The 19,605-nt window shown below is 47.2% G+C and overlaps 1 protein-coding gene across 4 annotated transcripts in view; it reads right to left on the minus strand.

Moving 5' to 3' along the window:
• Window positions 1–19,605, minus strand: part of LOC149432258 (uncharacterized) — a 48,453-nt gene that overhangs the window by 6,669 nt on the left and 22,179 nt on the right. For 3 of the 4 annotated variants that reach the window (XM_089665314.1, XM_089665313.1, XM_089665311.1), the window contains one exon: window positions 8,627–10,183. In XM_089665314.1, the coding sequence (XP_089521440.1) occupies window positions 8,627–10,183 (1,557 nt within the window). Of the gene's footprint in view, window positions 1–2,887; window positions 2,918–8,626; window positions 10,184–19,605 lie in introns of all 4 variants that reach the window. The other variant, XM_089665312.1, reaches the window with a different exon arrangement.

Consider the following 19,605-nt stretch of genomic DNA (forward strand, 5'->3'; position numbering starts at 1 on the left):
GCAGAGAGACAGGCGGTGGGGGCTGTGCTGTACTCTTCCCACTCCTGTCATCAGAACAGCACTCCTCCATACAGCAGATAACATTTGAGGGGGGGAGGATTTATGCTAGGAAGGGGGTGGGGTGATTTGAGTTATGGTGGGGGAAGATCTTGTGGATAGAATTAGTGCTAGGATGAGGGATGGGGGGAGGGGAATTTGGGTCAAGAGGCAGGATTTCTGCTAAGGGTGTATTTATTGTAGGACAGGGGATTAGTGCTGGGAGGGGGAATTAGGGGGGATTTATCGTAGGACAGGGGATTAGTGCTGGGAGGGGGAATTAGGGGGGATTTATCGTAGGACAGGGGATTAGGGCTAGGAGGGGCAATTAGGGGGGATTTATCGTAGGGCAGGGAATTTGTGCTGGGAGGGGGAATTGGGGGGATTTGTGCTAAGAAGGGGGATTTATACTAGGAGGGGGGATTTGTGGGAGAGGATTTGTGCTGGGAGGGGGGATTTGTGCTGAGAGGGGAAATTTGCGTCACTATCCAAGGCCAGAGGAAGTGACGCCATCACGCTGACCGGAACCCAGAAGTAGGCTGCCGCCAATCAAGGAAGGAGGATTGGATGCTTTGACACTTTTCTATGTACACTGCCTTTGATATCCCTATGGAATGTGAATGTTTTTAGCCTTTCATGAAAATCGGAAGTTTGTTGTTACTACGCCATGAGAGTCTCCACTTTTTATAAATAAATGTAATATAATATAATTATTAGTCATAATTTATTAATTGAATTTAACTTTAGAGCTGCGCATCTAGTTATATTATGGGCAATAGATGGCGGCGCGGGTAGGGTGGGTATTAGAGGTGGGGTATGAAAAGGGGAGGAGGAGGTGTGGAGGGATCATTTATGATTTGTTTTGTGTAAATTTTGTACAAAAAAAGAAGACCATACCTAGCGTGCTGTCATGAAAAGAAGACCATACCTAGTGTGATGTCATGAAAAGAAGACCATACCTAGTGTGATGTCATGAAAAGAAGACCATACCTAGTGTGATGTCATGAAAAGAAGACCATACCTAGTGTGATGTCATGAAAAGAAGACCATACCTAGTGTGATGTCATGAAAAGAAGACCAGACCTAGTGTGATGTCATGAAAAGAAGACCATACCTAGTGTAATATCATGAAAAGACCATACCTAGTGTGGTCATGAAAAGAAGACAATACCTAGTGTGATGTCATGAAAAGAAGACCATACCTAGTATGATGTCATGAAAAGAAGACCATACCTAGCGTGATGTCATGAAAAGAAGACCATACCTAGTGTAATATCATGAAAAGACAATCAACACAGAGCTCTATACAGAGGGAAAAATCTCTTTGTTTCTCATGCCTGCAAAGCAGGCATGAGAAACTAAGAGATCATTGGTAAAAGCAGCACACTTTACACACATATTACACATTGCTGGGAACACATTTAACCCCTTGATGGCCCTAGATGTTAACCCCTTCCCAGCCAGGATCATTAGTACAGTGAATATAGTATTATCACTGAATTAATGTCATTGATGATCTCAGTGGCAGTTAGTTCCTCTCAGCGTCAGTTAGTGTCAGAATGCCTGCTGCACTATAGCACAGTCCCATTATAAGTCGCTGGTCACCTCCATTACCAGTATAAAATTTAAGTAATTAATAAATTCCAGTATATATACACACCATAGTTTGTGGATGCTATAGCTTTCATGCAAACCAATCAATATACATTTATCAAGATTTTTTTTTTTATTAAAAGACATGTACCAGAATACATTTTGGCCTAAATTTATAAAAAAAAAAAAAAAAAAATTTAGATTTTTTTTTTTTTTTTGTACATTTTGTTATTGGATAAGTTTTGAAGCATAAAATAAAAAACGCTGTTTTATTTCAAAATGTTCATTCTTTTTTGTTTATATAATAAAAAAACAAAAAACCATGGTGATCAAATACCACCAAAGGAGATCCACTAATTGTGAACAAAATTATTTAAAATTTTGTTTGGATACGGTGTTGCATGACCGCACAATTACCAGTTAAAGGAGCGCAGTGCTTAACAGCAAAAAATGGCCTGGTCATGGAGGGGGTAAGATCTTCCGGAGCTCAAGTGGTTAAAGGAGGGTCCTCTTTAACCACTTCCCATTCAACGTACTGATGGGAAGTTGTTACCAGCTGCAGCCATGATCTTGGTACCATTTTTATGAAAGATTTGGAGAACTCTGGGATGAAGCAGAAAAACACATTCGGTTACACACCGACAAGCGGTGGTCATGGTCAGGTTCCATCTAAGGGCTTGTTCACATTTGCTTTGGTCTCTGAGGTACGTACCATAGTCTGATAACTTTTCAGAGAGCATTTGACAGGTGGTGAGGAGGTGCTGTATTGCCTCCTCACTGCCTGCTTCAATCCCTTGATCCCTGAAGTACATTGCAGTTGGTTGTGGGGTGCTTCACTCAGGTTGAGCGGCCCCATTCACTTGACTGGGTCACGTTTGATGAGTGCTATGCCTGCCAAAATGGATAGAAGGTATAATCCTTGCCATAGCATGTGTACACCCACGTCTGCTCCCTCTGCGGTGGGGGAGCAAAATTGTGACACGACCACAAGTTTTTACCATCCCCAACTGCTAGTCTAAATGAGCCCTAACAGTGGGAGTGGTTTAAAGAGGGACGATTAAACAGACCATGAGTCTAGTTGCTATACAATTACATTGCACTTCTGTGTCATGATCCTTGTACCCACAATGCACTTCTAATAACTGTGCCACAAGATTCAGAGACTCACATAAACCTTTGGATAAAAGGATCATTTTCATACAATTACATTTCTCAATTCTGTATGCGAGAAGATAACACAGTGTTTGACTGAGCCTACCTTAAAGAAGAAATTCATTGAAACCAGCAACTGTTGAGAAAATGAACACTTTGGTCAGGATTTTTTACAGAGTGAGTGGAACTCCGCTTTAAAGATATACAGTTGTGTTCAAAATGATAGCAGTCAGACATCACTAACCGGATCAATCACTGTTTTTGGTAGAAATGATATTTCTACATGGCAAATAATTTACTAGCAGGTGTAGTAGAGTAATAGAAATCCAACAGACCCAACAGTCATGACATGCATGCTGCTGATTCTGTGTCATTGAATCACTCATTGAAAGGGGCATGTTCAAAATAATAGCCGTGTGGAGTTCTATTAGTGAGGTCATTCATTCTTTGAAAAACAGGTGGCAATTATTGCCCTTATTTAACCCCCCTGGCGGTATTCCCGAGTGTAGTTCGGGGTAAAGTTTCAGCACCACAAGCGGTAACCCCGAGCTACACTCAGGCTTACCATGTGGCGCTACTCCGCGATCCCTCGATCACTTACCTTGTCCTGCGTTCCCGCGATGTCCCTCCTGCAGTGTCCCCAGCAATGTAATCCGGTGGATGCCGGCATCTGTCATCTGGGTTCCGTCCCCTGCGAGCGTCGGGACGTACGGGGGACGGAACGGCAGGAAATTTGAAAATGACAAAAAGTGACATTCACAAAAATCACTAAAATCACATAGTATAACATTCCTGTATCAAACCATTTCACATACATTTTGTCCCGAGTGCTTTGTCCTGCGCCCTGCCTGCATTTTTACTGTTCTTTCTGCCTAGAAACTGAGAAATGTCCATGGCGTCCAAAAAGTGTCAATTTAGGTCAAAAGCGTTTTAGACCGGCTAGAGAACAGTGATAGTAAATTAGAATCACTTGCAGAATTGAGTGATAATGATTCGTGGGGGAAATTTGTCATCAGACACTGAAAACGATTTTGCGACTTTGCTCAGCGATGTGCGAACTTGGCGCTATATTTCAAATTTCAGTGTTGTTGGTTTGATTATATTATTGAATTAAATTTATTATTATATTATTATTTTTTATGATTATTTATTAAATTATAATTTATGATTTCGTGTTTCAAGTTTTATCCTACCCGGGATGTTTACTAGACTCTTGTTCGGACAGATTTCAGTGAGTTATTCCTAAGAATTACAGGCCTACAATATAAAACGCCAAATTTCCATGCAAAATAATGGTACCGCTTTCAGCACCAAAAATCTGAAATAATCATACCGCCAGGGAAGTTAAGGAAGGAAGGCAGCAAATGTTGTACATGCTGGTTACAGTGCATTTCTCTCTGAAATTCTGAGGAAAATGGGCCGTTCCAGACATTGTTCAGAAGAACAGCATACCTTGATTAAAAAGTTGATTGGAGAGGGGAAAACATATAAAGAAGTGCAGAAAATGATAGGCTGCTCAGCTAAAATGATCGCAAATGCTTTAAAATGGAAACCAAAACCTGAAAGACGTGGAAGAAAGCAAAAAACTACCATTGGAATGGATAGAAGAATAGCCAAAATGGCACGGACTCAGCCAACAATCAGCTCCAGGAAGATGAAAGAAGGTGTAAAGTTCCCTGTGAGGACTGTTACAATTAGAAGACGCCTATGTGAAGCCAAGCTATCTGCAAGAAGCCCCCGCAAAGTCCCACTGTTGGAAAAAAGACGTGCTGAAGAGGTTACAATTTGCCAAAGAGCACATTGACTGGCCTAAAGAGAAATGGCGCAACATTTTGTGGACTGATGAAAGTAAGATTGTTCTTTTTGGGTCTAGTGGCCGGAGACAGTTTGTCAGACGACCCCCAAACACTGAATTCAAGCCACAGTACACTGTGAAGACAGTGAAGCATGGTGGTGCAAGCATCATGATATGGGGATGTTTCTCATACTACGGTGTTGGGCCTATTTATCGCATACCAGGGATCATGGATCAGTTTGAATACATCAGAATACTTGAAGAGGTCATGCTGCCTTAGGCTGAAGAGGAAATGCCCTTGAAATGGGTGTTCCAACAAGACAACGACCCCAAACACACCAGTAAACGTGCAACATCTTGGTTCCAGACCAACAAGATGTACGTTATGGAGTGGCCAGCCCCATTCCTGGATCTTAATCCAATAGAAAACTTGTGGGGTGACATCAAAAATGCAGTTTCTGAGGCAAAACCAAGAAATAGAGAAGAACTGTGGAATGTAGTCCAATCATCCTGGGCTGGAATACCTGATCACAGGGGCCAGAAGTTGGGTGACTCCATGCAACACAGATGTACAGCAGTTCTCAGAAACCGTGCGACTACAACCAAATATTCATGAAGTCATTCAAAGGAAAGCAAAATCTTCAAACATTTTTCAGTTTATATAGTGAATGTTTGAGTTTGTAAAGAAGAATACAAACACTGCTATTTTTTTCAACACAACTGTATAGTCCTGTGCTCTTCCCTTTTGTACACAGAAACATATTCAAAAGTTTGGAGGCCAATGAGAAAGAACCCTTGATGTACTGTCACAGGACCATTTGAGCAACTGAACTCTGTCATGTGAGGGGCCCTCTTGTGGTAAGATTTGAGTATACCAAACTCAGAAAGAGAATTTGTAGACCAGTTTTATTAGAAATCAATAAATGTTTTCCAAGGCAGAAGTAACACGCATGCATTGCATAAATAAGGAGATCTACATGGAGTACATAATGGATGGATTCAAATGAAGGTCTGCTGAGAAAATGACAGGTACACTTTACTATAGGGACGGTATGGATATACATAGGATTATGCCATCACATCTGCATTACTGATGTCCACCCACCACTGGGAGAAAATCCACAGGGGACCCTACATACCATGTGACCAGACTGAAGACAAATGGAACAAAAAACAACTGTGGTAACCAATGGGGAAAGGGGGGGGGGGTGCTAGCTATTGGTATATGGAAGGGGCGGGTGCTGGCTACTGGTGGATGGGAGGAGTGGGTGCTGGCTGTTGGTGGATGGGAGGGGCGGGTGCTGGCTACTGGTGGATGGGAGGAGTGGGTGCTGGCTGTTGGTGGATGGGAGGGGTGGGTGCTGGCTACTGGTGGATGGGAGGAGTGGGTGCTGGCTGTTGGTGGATGGGAGGGGCGGGTGCTGGCTACTGGTGGATGGGAGGAGTGGGTGCTGGCTGTTGGTGGATGGGAGGGGTGGGTGCTGGCTACTGGTGGATGGGAGGGGCGGGTGCTGGCTACTGGTGGATGGGAGGGGCGGGTGCTGGCTACTGGTGGATGGGAGGAGTGGGTGCTGGCTGTTGGTGGATGGGAGGGGTGGGTGCTGGCTACTGGTGGATGGGAGGGGCGGGTGCTGGCTACTGGTGGATGGGAGGGGCGGGTGCTGGCTGTTGGTGGATGGGAGGCTGGGTCCCTACAATACAAATGAACCTGTTGCCCAGAATGGAAGTACATATTCCCTGTAAAATGCAGGACTTAAAGGGTCAGCACGCTCAAAAGTGATATTTCGGTTTTAATTGGGGTGTGGAGAGCAGAACTCAAACAGTGAGATCCCCCCTTTGTAATTCCTGGCTCTGTTCCAGTTCACCTGGGAGGCTTGGGTGGTCTTGTCCACGCTGCAGTGTTGGGGCTTTTCCTGGTACATTTTCTGGAATGTAAAAATCAGTCCCCTCCTAATGGGCACAGCAGGTGTACAGACGCAGGAATGCAGGACAGGGATGGTGGGAACCCCTCATACCGGGCACAGCACGTGTACAGACCCAGGAACTCAGCACAGAGATGGTGGGAACCCCTCTTACTGTGCACAGCAGAAGTACAGACCCAGGAACTCAGCACAGGGATGGTGGGAACCCCTCTTACTGTGCACAGCATGTGTACAGACCCAGGAACTCAGCACAGAGATGGTGGGAACCCCTCTTACTGTGCACAGCAGAAGTACAGACCCAGGAACTCAGCACAGGGATGGTGGGAACCCCTCTTACTGTGCACAGCATGTGTACAGACCGAGGAACTCAGCACAGGGATGGTGGGAACCCCTCTTACTGTGCACAGCATGTGTACAGACCCAGGAACTCAGCACAGGGATGGTGGGAACCCCTCTTACTGTGCACAGCAGAAGTACAGACCCAGGAACTCAGCACAGGCATGGTCGGAACCCCTCATTATGGGCACAGCAGGTGTGCAGACCCGGGAACTCAGCACAGGGATGGTGGGAAACCCCTCATTATGGGCACAGCAGGTGTACAGACCCAGGTACTCTGCACAGGAATGGTGGGAACCCCTCATAACAAGCACAGCAGGTTTACAGACCCGGGAACTCAGCACAGGGATGGTGGGAACCACTCATAATGGGCACAGCATGTGTACAGACCCGGAAACTCAGCACAGGGATGGTGGGAACCCCTCATAATGGGTACAAAAGGTGTGGAGACACAGGAACTCTGCACAGGAATGGTGGGAACCCCTCATAACAACCACAGCATGTGTACAGACCCGGGAACTCAGCACAGGGATGGTAGGAAACCCCTCATAATGGGCACGGCAGGTGTGGAGACCCAGGAACTCAGCACAGGGATGGTGGGAACCCCTCATAATGGGCACAGCAAGTGTACAGACCTGGGAACTCAGCACAGGGATGGTGGGAACCACTCATAATGGGTACAAAAGGTGTGGAGACCCAGGAACTCTGCAGAGGAATGGTGGGAACCCCTCATAACAAGCACAGCAGGTGTACAGACCCGGGAACTCAGCACAGGGATGGTGGGAACCCCTCTTAATGGGCACAGCATGTGTACAGACCCGGGAACTCAGCACAGGGATGGTGGGAACCCCTCACAATGGGCACAACAGGTGTACAGACCAGGGATCTCACCATTTAGAGTTTCCAAGACAGTCATGTGGTTTGACTCTCCAGTATCCACCAAACACTCAAATATCAATTTTGGATGGACTAACCCTTTATTGCGAACCTCCCTCAACGTGCCTGTTTGAGAAGCCTCAGGTTGAAGCTGCTCTGCTCTGACTCCCTGCCCGCAGAGAAGTCCTATGCAGCAACTCCCATAGTGAAGCTGAAATGGTCTGTGAGGCCTGGGAGGTTGAGTGTGGTCCCTTCTGCCTCAGGCTTCTCACACAGGTGTACTGCTCATGATATATACTTTCACATTGATTACAGAAGATGACCCAAAGCTGTGGTCACACTGCACCCAACAAGTCCAATATGACAACATGCATCCTAATAAATCTTTAGTAAATCAAGTGCTACTTGGCCATGGCCTAGGAGTAAACCACTTGGCCGTGGCCTAGGAGTAAACCACTTGGCCGTGGCCTAGGAGTAAACCACTTGGCCGTGGCCTAGGAGTAAACCACTTGGCCGTGGCCTAGGAGTAAACCACTTGGCCGTGGCCTAGGAGTAAACCACTTGGCCGTGGCCTAGGAGTTAACCACTTGGCCGTGGCCTAGGAGTTAACCACTTGGCCGTGGCCTAGGAGTAAACCACTTGGCCGAGGCCTAGGAGTAAACCACTTGGCCGTGGCCTAGGAGTAAACCACTTGGCCGTGGCCTAGGAGTAAACCACTTGGCCGTGGCCTAGGAGTTAACCACTTGGCCGTGGCCTAGGAGTTAACCACTTGGCCGTGGCCTAGGAGTTAACCACTTGGCCGTGGCCTAGGAGTTAACCACTTGGCCGTGGCCTAGGAGTAAACCACTTGGCCATGGCCTAAGAGTAAACCACTTGGCTTGTCTATCGTCTAACTACTGCTCTACAAGAATGGCACCTGGTATAATGTGAGGTGGGACGGCCTGCTCACTGACTTCATGCGTCTTCACGTGGACCTTCAACTGATAGTTGATACTGAAGCTGCGCGGGCAGCGGCTACATTTGTATGGCCGCTCCCCACTGTGGCCCCGGAGGTGGATTTTTAGTGTGTAGGCCTTGGTAAAGCTTTTCTCACACACCGCACACTTGTATGGCCTTGCCCCTAAGTGGTTCCTTCGATGCTCGACGAAAGAGGAGCAGTCACTGAATGTCCGCTCGCATTGGCTGCATCTGTAAGGCCTCTCGCCGGTGTGAATCCGTCTGTGCACGGTGAGGTGGGACTTCTCTCGGAAACTCTTGCTACAGACGGTGCAGAGGTAGGGCTTGGCGCCCGAGTGGATGCGCTGATGACGCACCATGGAAGAGTAGTCACTGAAGCTCTTGGCACACTCGGTGCACTGGTAAGGCCGCTCTCCAGAGTGAGTCCTCTTGTGGACACGGAGGTGGGACATGACGCTGAAGCTCTTTGGGCACTCTGAACACTGGTAAGGGCGCTCTCCGCTGTGAATGCGCTTGTGTACGGTCAGCAGGTTGTTCTTGGAGAAGGCTTTGTGGCATTCATCGCACTGGTAAGGCTTTTCTCCTGAGTGGACTCTGAGATGGACCTTCAGGCTGTATGACTTGCTGAAGCTCTTCTCACACACCTCACACTTGTGGACTTTCTCTGCCAGGACCGTGGGCTTGGCTCTCTGGAACCGGCTGGCCTCATGCGCCCACTCCTCATGTGTGGTCTGGTGGATCTTCAGCTGAATGTTCTGCGAGAAACACTTGCCACACTTCGGACACTGATAAGGCTTCTCACCTGAGTGAATCCTCTGGTGGACCTTCAGATTGTACGATTTGGTGAAGCTCTTCTGGCATACGTCACAAACATGGCTGCCTTTGGTGGCGAGGATGGGCAGCAAACAGGAGGGGTCTTGCTGGAGCAGCAGTTTCACTTCCTTCAGCCTTCGGTCCAGCCGGTTGTGATGGTCCTGGCGGTGCTGTTTCAGGGTCAGTTTGTCGGGAAAAGGGCTGTTGCATTCCGGACATTTGTAAGGGTTTTCTTCTGTGTGTAACCTGCGGTGGGATTTCAGGTAGTCGCCTCGAGAGAAACCCTTACCGCAGTCCTGGCAGAGGAACGGCTTTTTTGTGGCGTGAACCCGCATGTGGCTCCACAAAAGGGAACAGCTGGGAAAGGCTTTCTTGCAAATTTTGCAGAGGTGTAATAAATCAGATCTTCCCACATTAACGTCATAATTCTCAAAAGGTTCAAGAAGGATGGAAGCTGAATTTCTTTTTATTGAGAACTTCTTCTGGGACAGACCGTTCGATGAAGAGACCCGAACCAGCTGTGAATATTCCCCTTCTTTTTTTATCTGCCTGGGCACCTCGTTAACATACAAACATGTCTTTGTTACCCTCCTTGGCTTATTGTGAGCTTTGGTGAGGAGCTTTGGTGGTGATGTGTGTTCTCTCTTCATGGTTGGTGTATCGTGGAAGTCACCGATCACTAACTTGTCACCGTTCATACAATCTGCAGGAAAAAAGTACTGTCAGTAACTCATCACAACTGTTCAATTTATCATGGAATGACCCTTTAACCACTTGCCATCCGGCCGCTGTATATAAACGGCTGGACGGTGGCAGTCCAGGGGCGGGTTGCTGTTCATAAACGGCCCCCGCATTTTCAAGCTGTGCACACTCCCTGGAGGGCACGCAACACCGCGATCCGGTGCCTGCTGTGTCCTCCGGAGTCAGTGGAACACCGATCGTCGTACGGGACCTACGTCCAATCAGTGATCACATGCAGAGTCCAATCAGTGATCACATGCAGTGTAGTAAGCAAGATGTCACTTCTGCCATCATTGCTTACTACGTGTGAAATCTGTGAATGATCACAGAGGTCACATGGTACAAGGCTATTCACAACAACCTTGTACCATGTGACAAGCTGTGACCAATCACAGCTCACACAGTATTTCTCAATGGCTGCAAGAATGCAGCCAGAGAGAAGGAGAAATTATTGCTTTTACAGCCTTTATGGGTGTAAAAGCAATCAGTGTAAAAAAAAAAATCTTCATCACCCCCCACATGTAGTACAGTGTCACTATGGTGATTCTGTACTGCTAGGGTGAGAGTATGTTAAAAAAAAAAAAATAAAATAATAATAATAATAATAATATAGTAAAATAAAAATGTTAAATTTTTTTTAAAAAATATAATTTTTGGTTATAAACTAATTTGGGTTATTATTTTTTTTTTACTAAAAAGATAACAGAAAACATTTTGGCCACGATTTATGATGAAATATTATTTATTTGCAAAATTTTATAAGAAAAAACACTTTTTTTCAAAATTTGTGGACTTTTTCATTTATATAGCAAAATAAATAAAAATCCCATTTGGTGAATAAATACCACCAAAATAAAGCTTTATCTGTCTGAAAGAAATGCTAAAAAATTCATATGGGTACAGAAGGGGGTAAAAGTGTCCGGACTTGAAGTGGTTAACATAACAGCCTCGGCTTTGTGCTATTTTGGGGGGGGGGTGTTGCTTCCCTCCAATCAGATCTCAGACCTCTCCTCACTGAGCTCTGCAGAGTGTAATTTGAGCTCTCCTCCTTTTCTCCTAACACTCAGATAAGCTTTATATATTCAGAACTTTGAATAGATGTACAGAAGAGAATGCTCTGCAGATAAACGGGTACAACTTATGTAGGAGGATTTGTTTTTTCTCTGTGTATCACCTGAGGACAGTCACTTCATTGGTAAATCTAAGGGCATACAACCACTTAAACCTCTGCAGAGCGGTCGCACATTTGCGCTCTATTAAAAAAGGACATATGTGCCGAGAGCGCAGCACAGCTCACACAGTATTTCTCAATGGCTGCAAGAATGCAGCCAGAGAGAAGGAGAAATGATTGCTTTTACAGCCTTTATGGGTGTATAGTTACATATTTAGTCTGGCTGAATAAAGACCATCCAGTTCAACCATAGGAAAAAACAAAAGGTATAATCCTACACCCACAGTTGATCCAGAGGAAGGCAAAAAAAAAAAACTTGCAAAGCATGATCCAATTTGTTCCTGCAGGGAAAAAAATTCCTTCCTGATCCCCCGAGAGGCAATCAGATATTCCCTGGATCAACTTTACCTATAAATGTTAGTAAATGGTGTAAAATCAATCAGATTAAAAAAAAAAATCTTCTGACATCATTGCTTACTACGTGTGAAATCTGTGAATGATCACAGAGGTCACATGGTACATGTGACCTCTGTATCATTGTATTCACAACAACAAGGTGTGACCAATCACAGCTCTCACAGTATTTCTAAATGGATGCAAGAATGCAGCCAGAGAAAAGGAGAAATGATTGCTTTTACAGCCTTTATGGGTAAAAAAGCAATCAGTGTAAAAAAAAAAAAAAAATCTTCATCACCCCCCACAAGTAGTACAGTGTCACCATGGTTAGGGTGACAGTATGTAAAAAAAAAAAATCCATAAATAATATAAAAAAAAAATAAAAATGTAAAACAATTTTTATAAATTATAATTTTTGGTTATAAACTAATTTGGGTTATTTTTTTTTACTAAAAAGTAAATGGAATAAATTTTGGCCAAGATTTATGATGAAATATTTAGTTGCAAAATTTTATAAGAAAAACACTTTTTCAAAATTTTTGGACTTTTTCATTTATATAGCAAAAAAAAAATAAAAATCCCAGCGGTGAATAAATACCACCAAAATAAAGTTTTATCTGTCTCAAAAATATGCTAAAAAATTCATATGGGTACCGTGTTGCATGACCGCGTAATTGTCAAAGTGTGATAGCACTGAAAGCTGAAAATTGGCCTGGCCAGGAAGGGGGTAAAAGTGTCCGGAATTGAAGTGGTTAATATAATCAGAAATAAAGCTGATCTCTAGGCTCTCCCGATCACCCTGGAACCCCTCTAACCGATCGTTGGCCCTTTTCACTCATCTAAAGCTGCAGTCACGTGACTCTCCAATCCTGAATCGTTACTCAGGACTAGAGAATCTAGTTTACAGGAGGTGGTGTCCTTCTTCAGATGTCTATGTCACTGCCTATGTGACGTGGACGCTTCCTATTGGTTATCCAGTGGAGAGGTTCTTTCGGGATCAGAAGAGGAGGGGCGTCAGCACAAGAAGCCTCTTGAGGTGCAGACTAGGTGGGCACACCCGCAGAGCTGGTATCCCCAGAAATGGCATCGGTGAGGGACCTGGATGGTCTTTCTTCCAAAGACAAGGAAAATAAACGCAGGATAGGTTAGAGGGGGCTTGGAAAAAGTGAGTGGGGTGGGTTAAAAGTTGCCTGAAGATGGGCTTTTATAATATTTTACTAAATCCCTTCACGCCGGCGCCTCCTGGCCCTTTAAGAGTTTAAGAGGCCGGGAGGTGGGGCGGGGTTTAGGGTCATGTGACCGCCGTGACGCGCCGTCACATAAATCGGGAAAGGTCCCGATCGAAAGAGGAGATCGGGACCTTTCCGTGAGTACTGGACATGTGTGCTGGGAGCACGCAGGGCGTGCGCTCTCGGCACATATGTCCTTTTTTAATAGAGCGCAAATGTGCGGCAGCTCTGCGTCTAGGCCCAGACGCCGGGAGGCCGCACATTTGCGTGCGGCCGGTGTGAACAGGTTAAAGTGGTTGTATGCCCTTAGATTTACCCAGTGAAGTGACTGTCCTCAGGTGATACACAGAGGAAAAACAAATCCTCCTACATAAGTTGTACCCGTTTATCTGCATCTATTCAAAGTTCTGAATATATAAAGCTTATCTGAGTGTTAGGAAAAAAGGAAGAGAGCTCAAATTACACTCTGCAGAGCTCAGTGAGGAGAGGTCTGAGATCTGGCTGTAGGGAAGCAACACCCCCCCCCCCCCCAAAAAAAATAGCACAAAGCCGAGGCTTTTATGTTAACCACTTCAAGTCCGGACACTTTTACCCCCTTCTGTACCCATATGAATTTTTTAGCATTTTTTTCAGACAGATAAAACTTTATATTGGTGGTATTTATTCACCAAATGGGATTTTTATAAAATTTTGCAAATAAATAATATTTCATCATAAATCGTGGCCAAAATGTTTTCTGTTATCTTTCTGTAAAAAAAAAATAATAACCCAAATTAGTTTATAACAAAAAATTATATATTTAAAAAAAAAAAAATGTAACATTTTTATTTTACTATATTTTTACCGTATTTTCCGGCGTATAAGATGACTTTTCAACCCCTGAAAATCTTCTGAAAAGTCGGGGGTCGTCTTATACGCCGGTGCGAGCCGGTGTCAGGGCGGCACTTTTTCGAGGGGCGGCGCGGCGCCGCCCCCCCCCTCCTCCAACGAACACTAAGTACAGGGGTGGGCAGAGGGGCTGCTGTACCTTACCTGGCTCCGGTCCCACGTCGATCCGGTCCAGGAAGCGCGGCTGCTCCTTCTTTCAGTTCGGCCGCTCGATGGTCACGCGGCCGCTCGGCTCCGCCTCCTCACCGGTGATTGGGCGCCAGCACTGGAAAGGCACACAGGCGACCAATCACCGGCGAGGAGGCGGAGCCGAGCGGCCCCGCGAAAATCGAGCGGCCAAACTGGAAGAAGGAGCAGCCGCTCCTCCCCCCCACTGACACTAACGATGGGGCACTATTTCTCCCCCACTGACACCAACGATGAGGCACTGTTCTCCCCACTGATACCAATGATGGGGCACTATTCCTCCTCCCCACTGACACCAATGATGGGGCACTATTCTCCCCACTGACACCAATGATGGGGCACTATTCTCCCCACTGATACCAATGATGGGGCACTATTCCTCCCACTGACACCAATGATGGGACACTATTCTCCCCACTGATACCAATGATGGGGCACTATTCTCCCCACTGATACCAATGATGGGGCACTATTCCTCCCACTGATACCAATGATGGGACACTATTCCTCCCACTGATACCAATGATGGGGCACTATTCCTCCCACTGATACCAATGATGGGACACTATTCCTCCCACTGATACCAATGATGGGGCACTATTCCTCCCACTGATACCAATGATGGGACACTATTCCTCCCACTGATACCAATGATGGGACACTATTCCTCCCACTGATACCAATGATGGGGCGCAATTCCTCCCACTGACACCAATGATGGGGCGCAATTCCTCCCACTGATACCAATGATGGGGTGCTATTCCTCCCACTGACACCAATGATGGGGCGCAATTCCTGCCACTGATACCAATGATGGGGCGCTATTCCTCCCACTGACACCAATGATGGGGCGCAATTCCTGCCACTGATACCAATGATGGGGCGCTATTCCTCCCACTGACACCAATGATGGGGCGCTATTCCTCCCACTGACACCAATGATGGGGCGCTATTCCTCCCACTGACACTAATGATGGGGTGCTATTCCTCCCACTGATACCAATGATGGGACACTATTCCTCCCACTGACACCAATGATGGGGCACGATTCCTCCCACTGACACCAATGATGGGGCACGATTCCTCCCACTGACACTAATGATGGGACACTATTCCTCCCACTGATACCAATGATGGGACACTATTCCTCCCACTGACACCAATGATGGGGCACTATTCTTCCCACTGACACCAATGATGGGGCACTATTCCTCCCACTGACTAATGATGGGGCACTATTCCTCACACACTGACACTAATGATGGGGCACCATCATTGGTGTCAGTGGGAGGAATAGTGTCCCATCATTGGTATCAGTGGGAGGAATAGTGCCCCATCATTGGTGTCAGTGGGAGGAGTAGTGCCTCATCATTGGTGTCAGTGGGAGGAATAGCGCCCCATCATTGGTGTCAGTGGGAGGAGTAGTGCCTCATCATTGGTGTCAGTGGGAGGAATAGTGCTCCATCATTGGTATCAGTGGGAGGAATAGTGCCCCATCATTGGTATCAGTGGGAGGAGTAGTGCCTCATCATTGGTGTCAGTGGGAGGAATAGTGCCCCATCATTGGTATCAGTGGGAGGAATAGTGCCCCATCATTGGTATCAGTGGGAGGAGTAGTGCCTCATCATTGGTGTCAGTGGGAGGAATAGTGCCCCATCATTGGAATACCATACTGAAATACCATACCATATTGAAATCAAATCTGATGTTTTTTCATTTATATTTGCTGTGCGTTGGAAGAGGGGTAGTCTTATACGGCGAGTATAGCTCAAACCCCATATTTTAACAGGAAAAGTAGGGGGTCGTCTTATACGCCGGAAAATACGGTATTTATGGTTTTTTTTTTAACATACTGTCACCCTAGCAGTACAGAATCACCATAGTGACACTGTACTACATGTGGGGGGTGATGAAGATTTTTTTTTTTACACTGATTGCTTTTACACCCATAAAGGCTGTAAAAGCAATCATTTCTCCTTCTCTCTGGCTGCATTCTTCCAGCCATTGAGAAATACTGTTTGAGCTGTGATTGGTCACAGCTTGTCACATGGTACAAGGTTGTTGTGAATAGCCGTGTACCATGTGACCTCTGTGATCATTCACAGATTTCACACGTAGTAAGCAATGATGTAACAAGTGACATCTTGCTTACTACTCTGCATGTGATCACTGATTGGCCAATCGGTGATCACATGATCGGGATCTCGCACAAAGGTCCCGTACGACGATCGGTGTTCCACTGTGTACGGAGGACACAGCGGGCACTGGATCGCGGTGCTGAGTGCTCCCAGGAAGCGCGCACAAGCAGGGGGTGGGGAGGCCGTTTATAAAAGGCCCCCCGCCCTTGCACTGCCACCGTCCGGCCATTTATATACAACGGCCGGACAGGAGGTGGTTAATCTGCTGGAGGTCTCTCCCCTATGGCAATTTTTCTCTTGGTGCCAGAAAAACTTGTCAGAAGTGATTCATGCTGATAGCAGAGTAAAAAGAAGCAGACAGAAATTACACTTAGTGCTCTTAATTGACACAAGTAAGCACTATAGAGGGATATGCTTTGTTCTATTTTAATGTCTGAGGTATTATATTGCAATCTGCCAATTCTTAGATGTGATGGCTGCATTAGTTTCCTTTTTTAGGCTTTCATTCTTGTATGTTAATCTTTCAATCAGCCAGCACCTCTGCTGTGTTTCAGAAGCTCAATCTCTCCAGCAGAAATGATCAGTTTACAGGGATAAGACCATCCATTTACAGGGGTGATTAAAATGATCAGCTCTTAATTGTTCAAAGGAAAAAAAAACTGCTCTGATTATAAAGCGCTAGTTAGGCCACAAGGCCTCACTGCCTGTTTCATTCACTTAAGATGGGGGCACCTGGATCCCTGGACAGGTAAGTGTCCTTATATTAAAAGTCAGCAGCTACAGTGATTGTAGCTGCTGACTTTTAATTTTTTTTTTGGTGGGGTGGGGGGGGGGGGTTGAGTCTGGAGCTCCACATTAAGGTGAGGCTCTGGGCAAAATGAAAAGACTTCAATTAGACCCAGTACTGAACAGAACATTGGTGAGCAATGAATCCTGAGCATAAAATGACAATTATAATGCAGGCCACAGGACCAAAGGAAAGGCATATGTCAGGCCCCAACAACAAGGTGTGAGCAAGTTCCTGAAAAGGCTAAATCTAAAGTTAAATATACTTCGATTCTTCCATCCCTGTGACTATTTGTAACATGCTAATAACATTTTAAATAAAACCTTTCCCTTTTCATTACATATCTCATTTTAGGACAAGTGATCTCATTGTGTCTCTGTGCTTCTCTATGCAATGCTGATCATGGCTGGAGGGAGGGGAAAGCTGGGTGCTGTACATAGCTTCCTCTCAAGAGCCCTCAGACGTGATGAAAACAGTGGGCTGGCTCTTGGGAGCAGTCATGCAGGAAAAGCTCCCATGATGTTGAGCCTCCATGATTGAAAGAACAGAAATCAAATAAATGAAAGGGGTGGGCCAGGGACAGTCCAGATGAGGAGGAAAGCGCTAGATGATGATGGATGCTCCTCAGGCAGGAAATAAGGCAAGCTCTGATTTGCTGCAGAATCTAATGCACATTGAGAGAAGCTCACAGTGTGCAGTGAAATCAGAGTAAGCCATTTCAATACAGGAGAGGAGCCAATACAACTGTGCAGGACTGGAGGGAAAAATAGAGGTCAGATTTAAAGAAACTTTTTGGAAACAGTCACTCTCATCTTTGGGGTCCCTCTATGTTCCTCTGGGATTTTGGGTCCCTTGTGTGCACTAACAATGAGCTGCCTCGTTGCATTTGTAATTAAAGTGGAACTTTAAAGTGTTCCTAAACCCCAGACCCTGCATTCACTAGATCCGCTCTCCCCGGACCCTGCATTCACTAGATCCGCTCTCCCCGGACCCTGCATTCACTAGATCCGCTCTCCCCGGACCCTGCATTCACTAGATCCGCTCTCCCCGGACCCTGCATTCACTAGATCCGCTCTCCCCGGACCCTGCATTCACTAGATCCGCTCTCCCCGGACCCTGCATTCACTAGATTCGCTCTCCCCGGACCCTGCATTCACTAGATCCGCACTCCCCGGACACTGCATTCACTAGATCCGCACTCCCCGGACACTGCATTCACTAGATCCGCACTCCCCGGACACTGCATTCACTAGATCCACTCCCCCCGGACCCTGCATTCACTAGATCCGGTCTCCCCGGACCCTGCATTCACTAGATCCGCTCTCCCCGGACCCTGCGGTCACTAGATCCGCTCTCCCCGGACCCTGCATTCACTAGATCCGCACTCCCCGGACACTGCATTCACTAGATCCGCACTCCCCGGACACTGCATTCACTAGATCCGCACTCCCCGGACACTGCATTCACTAGATCCACTCCCCCCGGACCCTGCATTCACTAGATCCGGTCTCCCCGGACCCTGCATTCACTAGATCCGCTCTCCCCGGACCCTGCGGTCACTAGATCCGCTCTCCCCGGACCCTGCGGTCACTAGATCCGCTCTCCCCGGACCCTGCGGTCACTAGATCCGCTCTCCCCGGACCCTGCGGTCACTAGATCCGCTCTCCCCGGACCCTGCGGTCACTAGATCCGCTCTCCCCGGACCCTGCGGTCACTAGATCCGCTCTCCCCGGACCCTGCGGTCACTAGATCCGCTCTCCCCGGACCCTGCGGTCACTAGATCCGCTCTCCCCGGACCCTGCGGTCACTAGATCCGCTCTCCCCGGACCCTGCGGTCACTAGATCCGCTCTCCCCGGACCCTGCGGTCACTAGATCCGCTCTCCCCGGACCCTGCATTCACTAGATCCGCTCTCCCCGGACCCTGCATTCACTAGATCCGCTCTCCCCGGACCCTGCATTCACTAGATCCGCTCTCCCCGGACCCTGCATTCACTAGATCCGCTCTCCCCGGACCCTGCATTCACTAGATCCGCTCTCCCCGGACCCTGCATTCACTAGATCCGCTCTCCCCGGACCCTGCATTCACTAGATCCGCTCTCCCCGGACCCTGCATTCACTAGATTCGCTCTCCCCGGACCCTGCATTCACTAGATCCGCACTCCCCGGACACTGCATTCACTAGATCCGCACTCCCCGGACACTGCATTCACTAGATCCGCACTCCCCGGACACTGCATTCACTAGATCCACTCCCCCCGGACCCTGCATTCACTAGATCCGCTCTCCCCGGACCCTGCATTCACTAGATCCGCTCTCCCCGGACCCTGCGGTCACTAGATCCGCTCTCCCCGGACCCTGCGGTCACTAGATCCGCTCTCCCCGGACCCTGCGGTCACTAGATCCGCTCTCCCCGGACCCTGCGGTCACTAGATCCGCTCTCCCCGGACCCTGCGGTCACTAGATCCGCTCTCCCCGGACCCTGCGGTCACTAGATCCGCTCTCCCCGGACCCTGCGGTCACTAGATCCGCTCTCCCCGGACCCTGCGGTCACTAGATCCGCTCTCCCCGGACCCTGCGGTCACTAGATC

This window comes from Staurois parvus, unplaced genomic scaffold (assembly GCF_062004578.1).
Source record: "Staurois parvus isolate SC_StPar_1 unplaced genomic scaffold, SC_StPar_1.0 ptg002181l, whole genome shotgun sequence".
Taxonomy (NCBI): Eukaryota; Metazoa; Chordata; class Amphibia; order Anura; family Ranidae; genus Staurois; species Staurois parvus.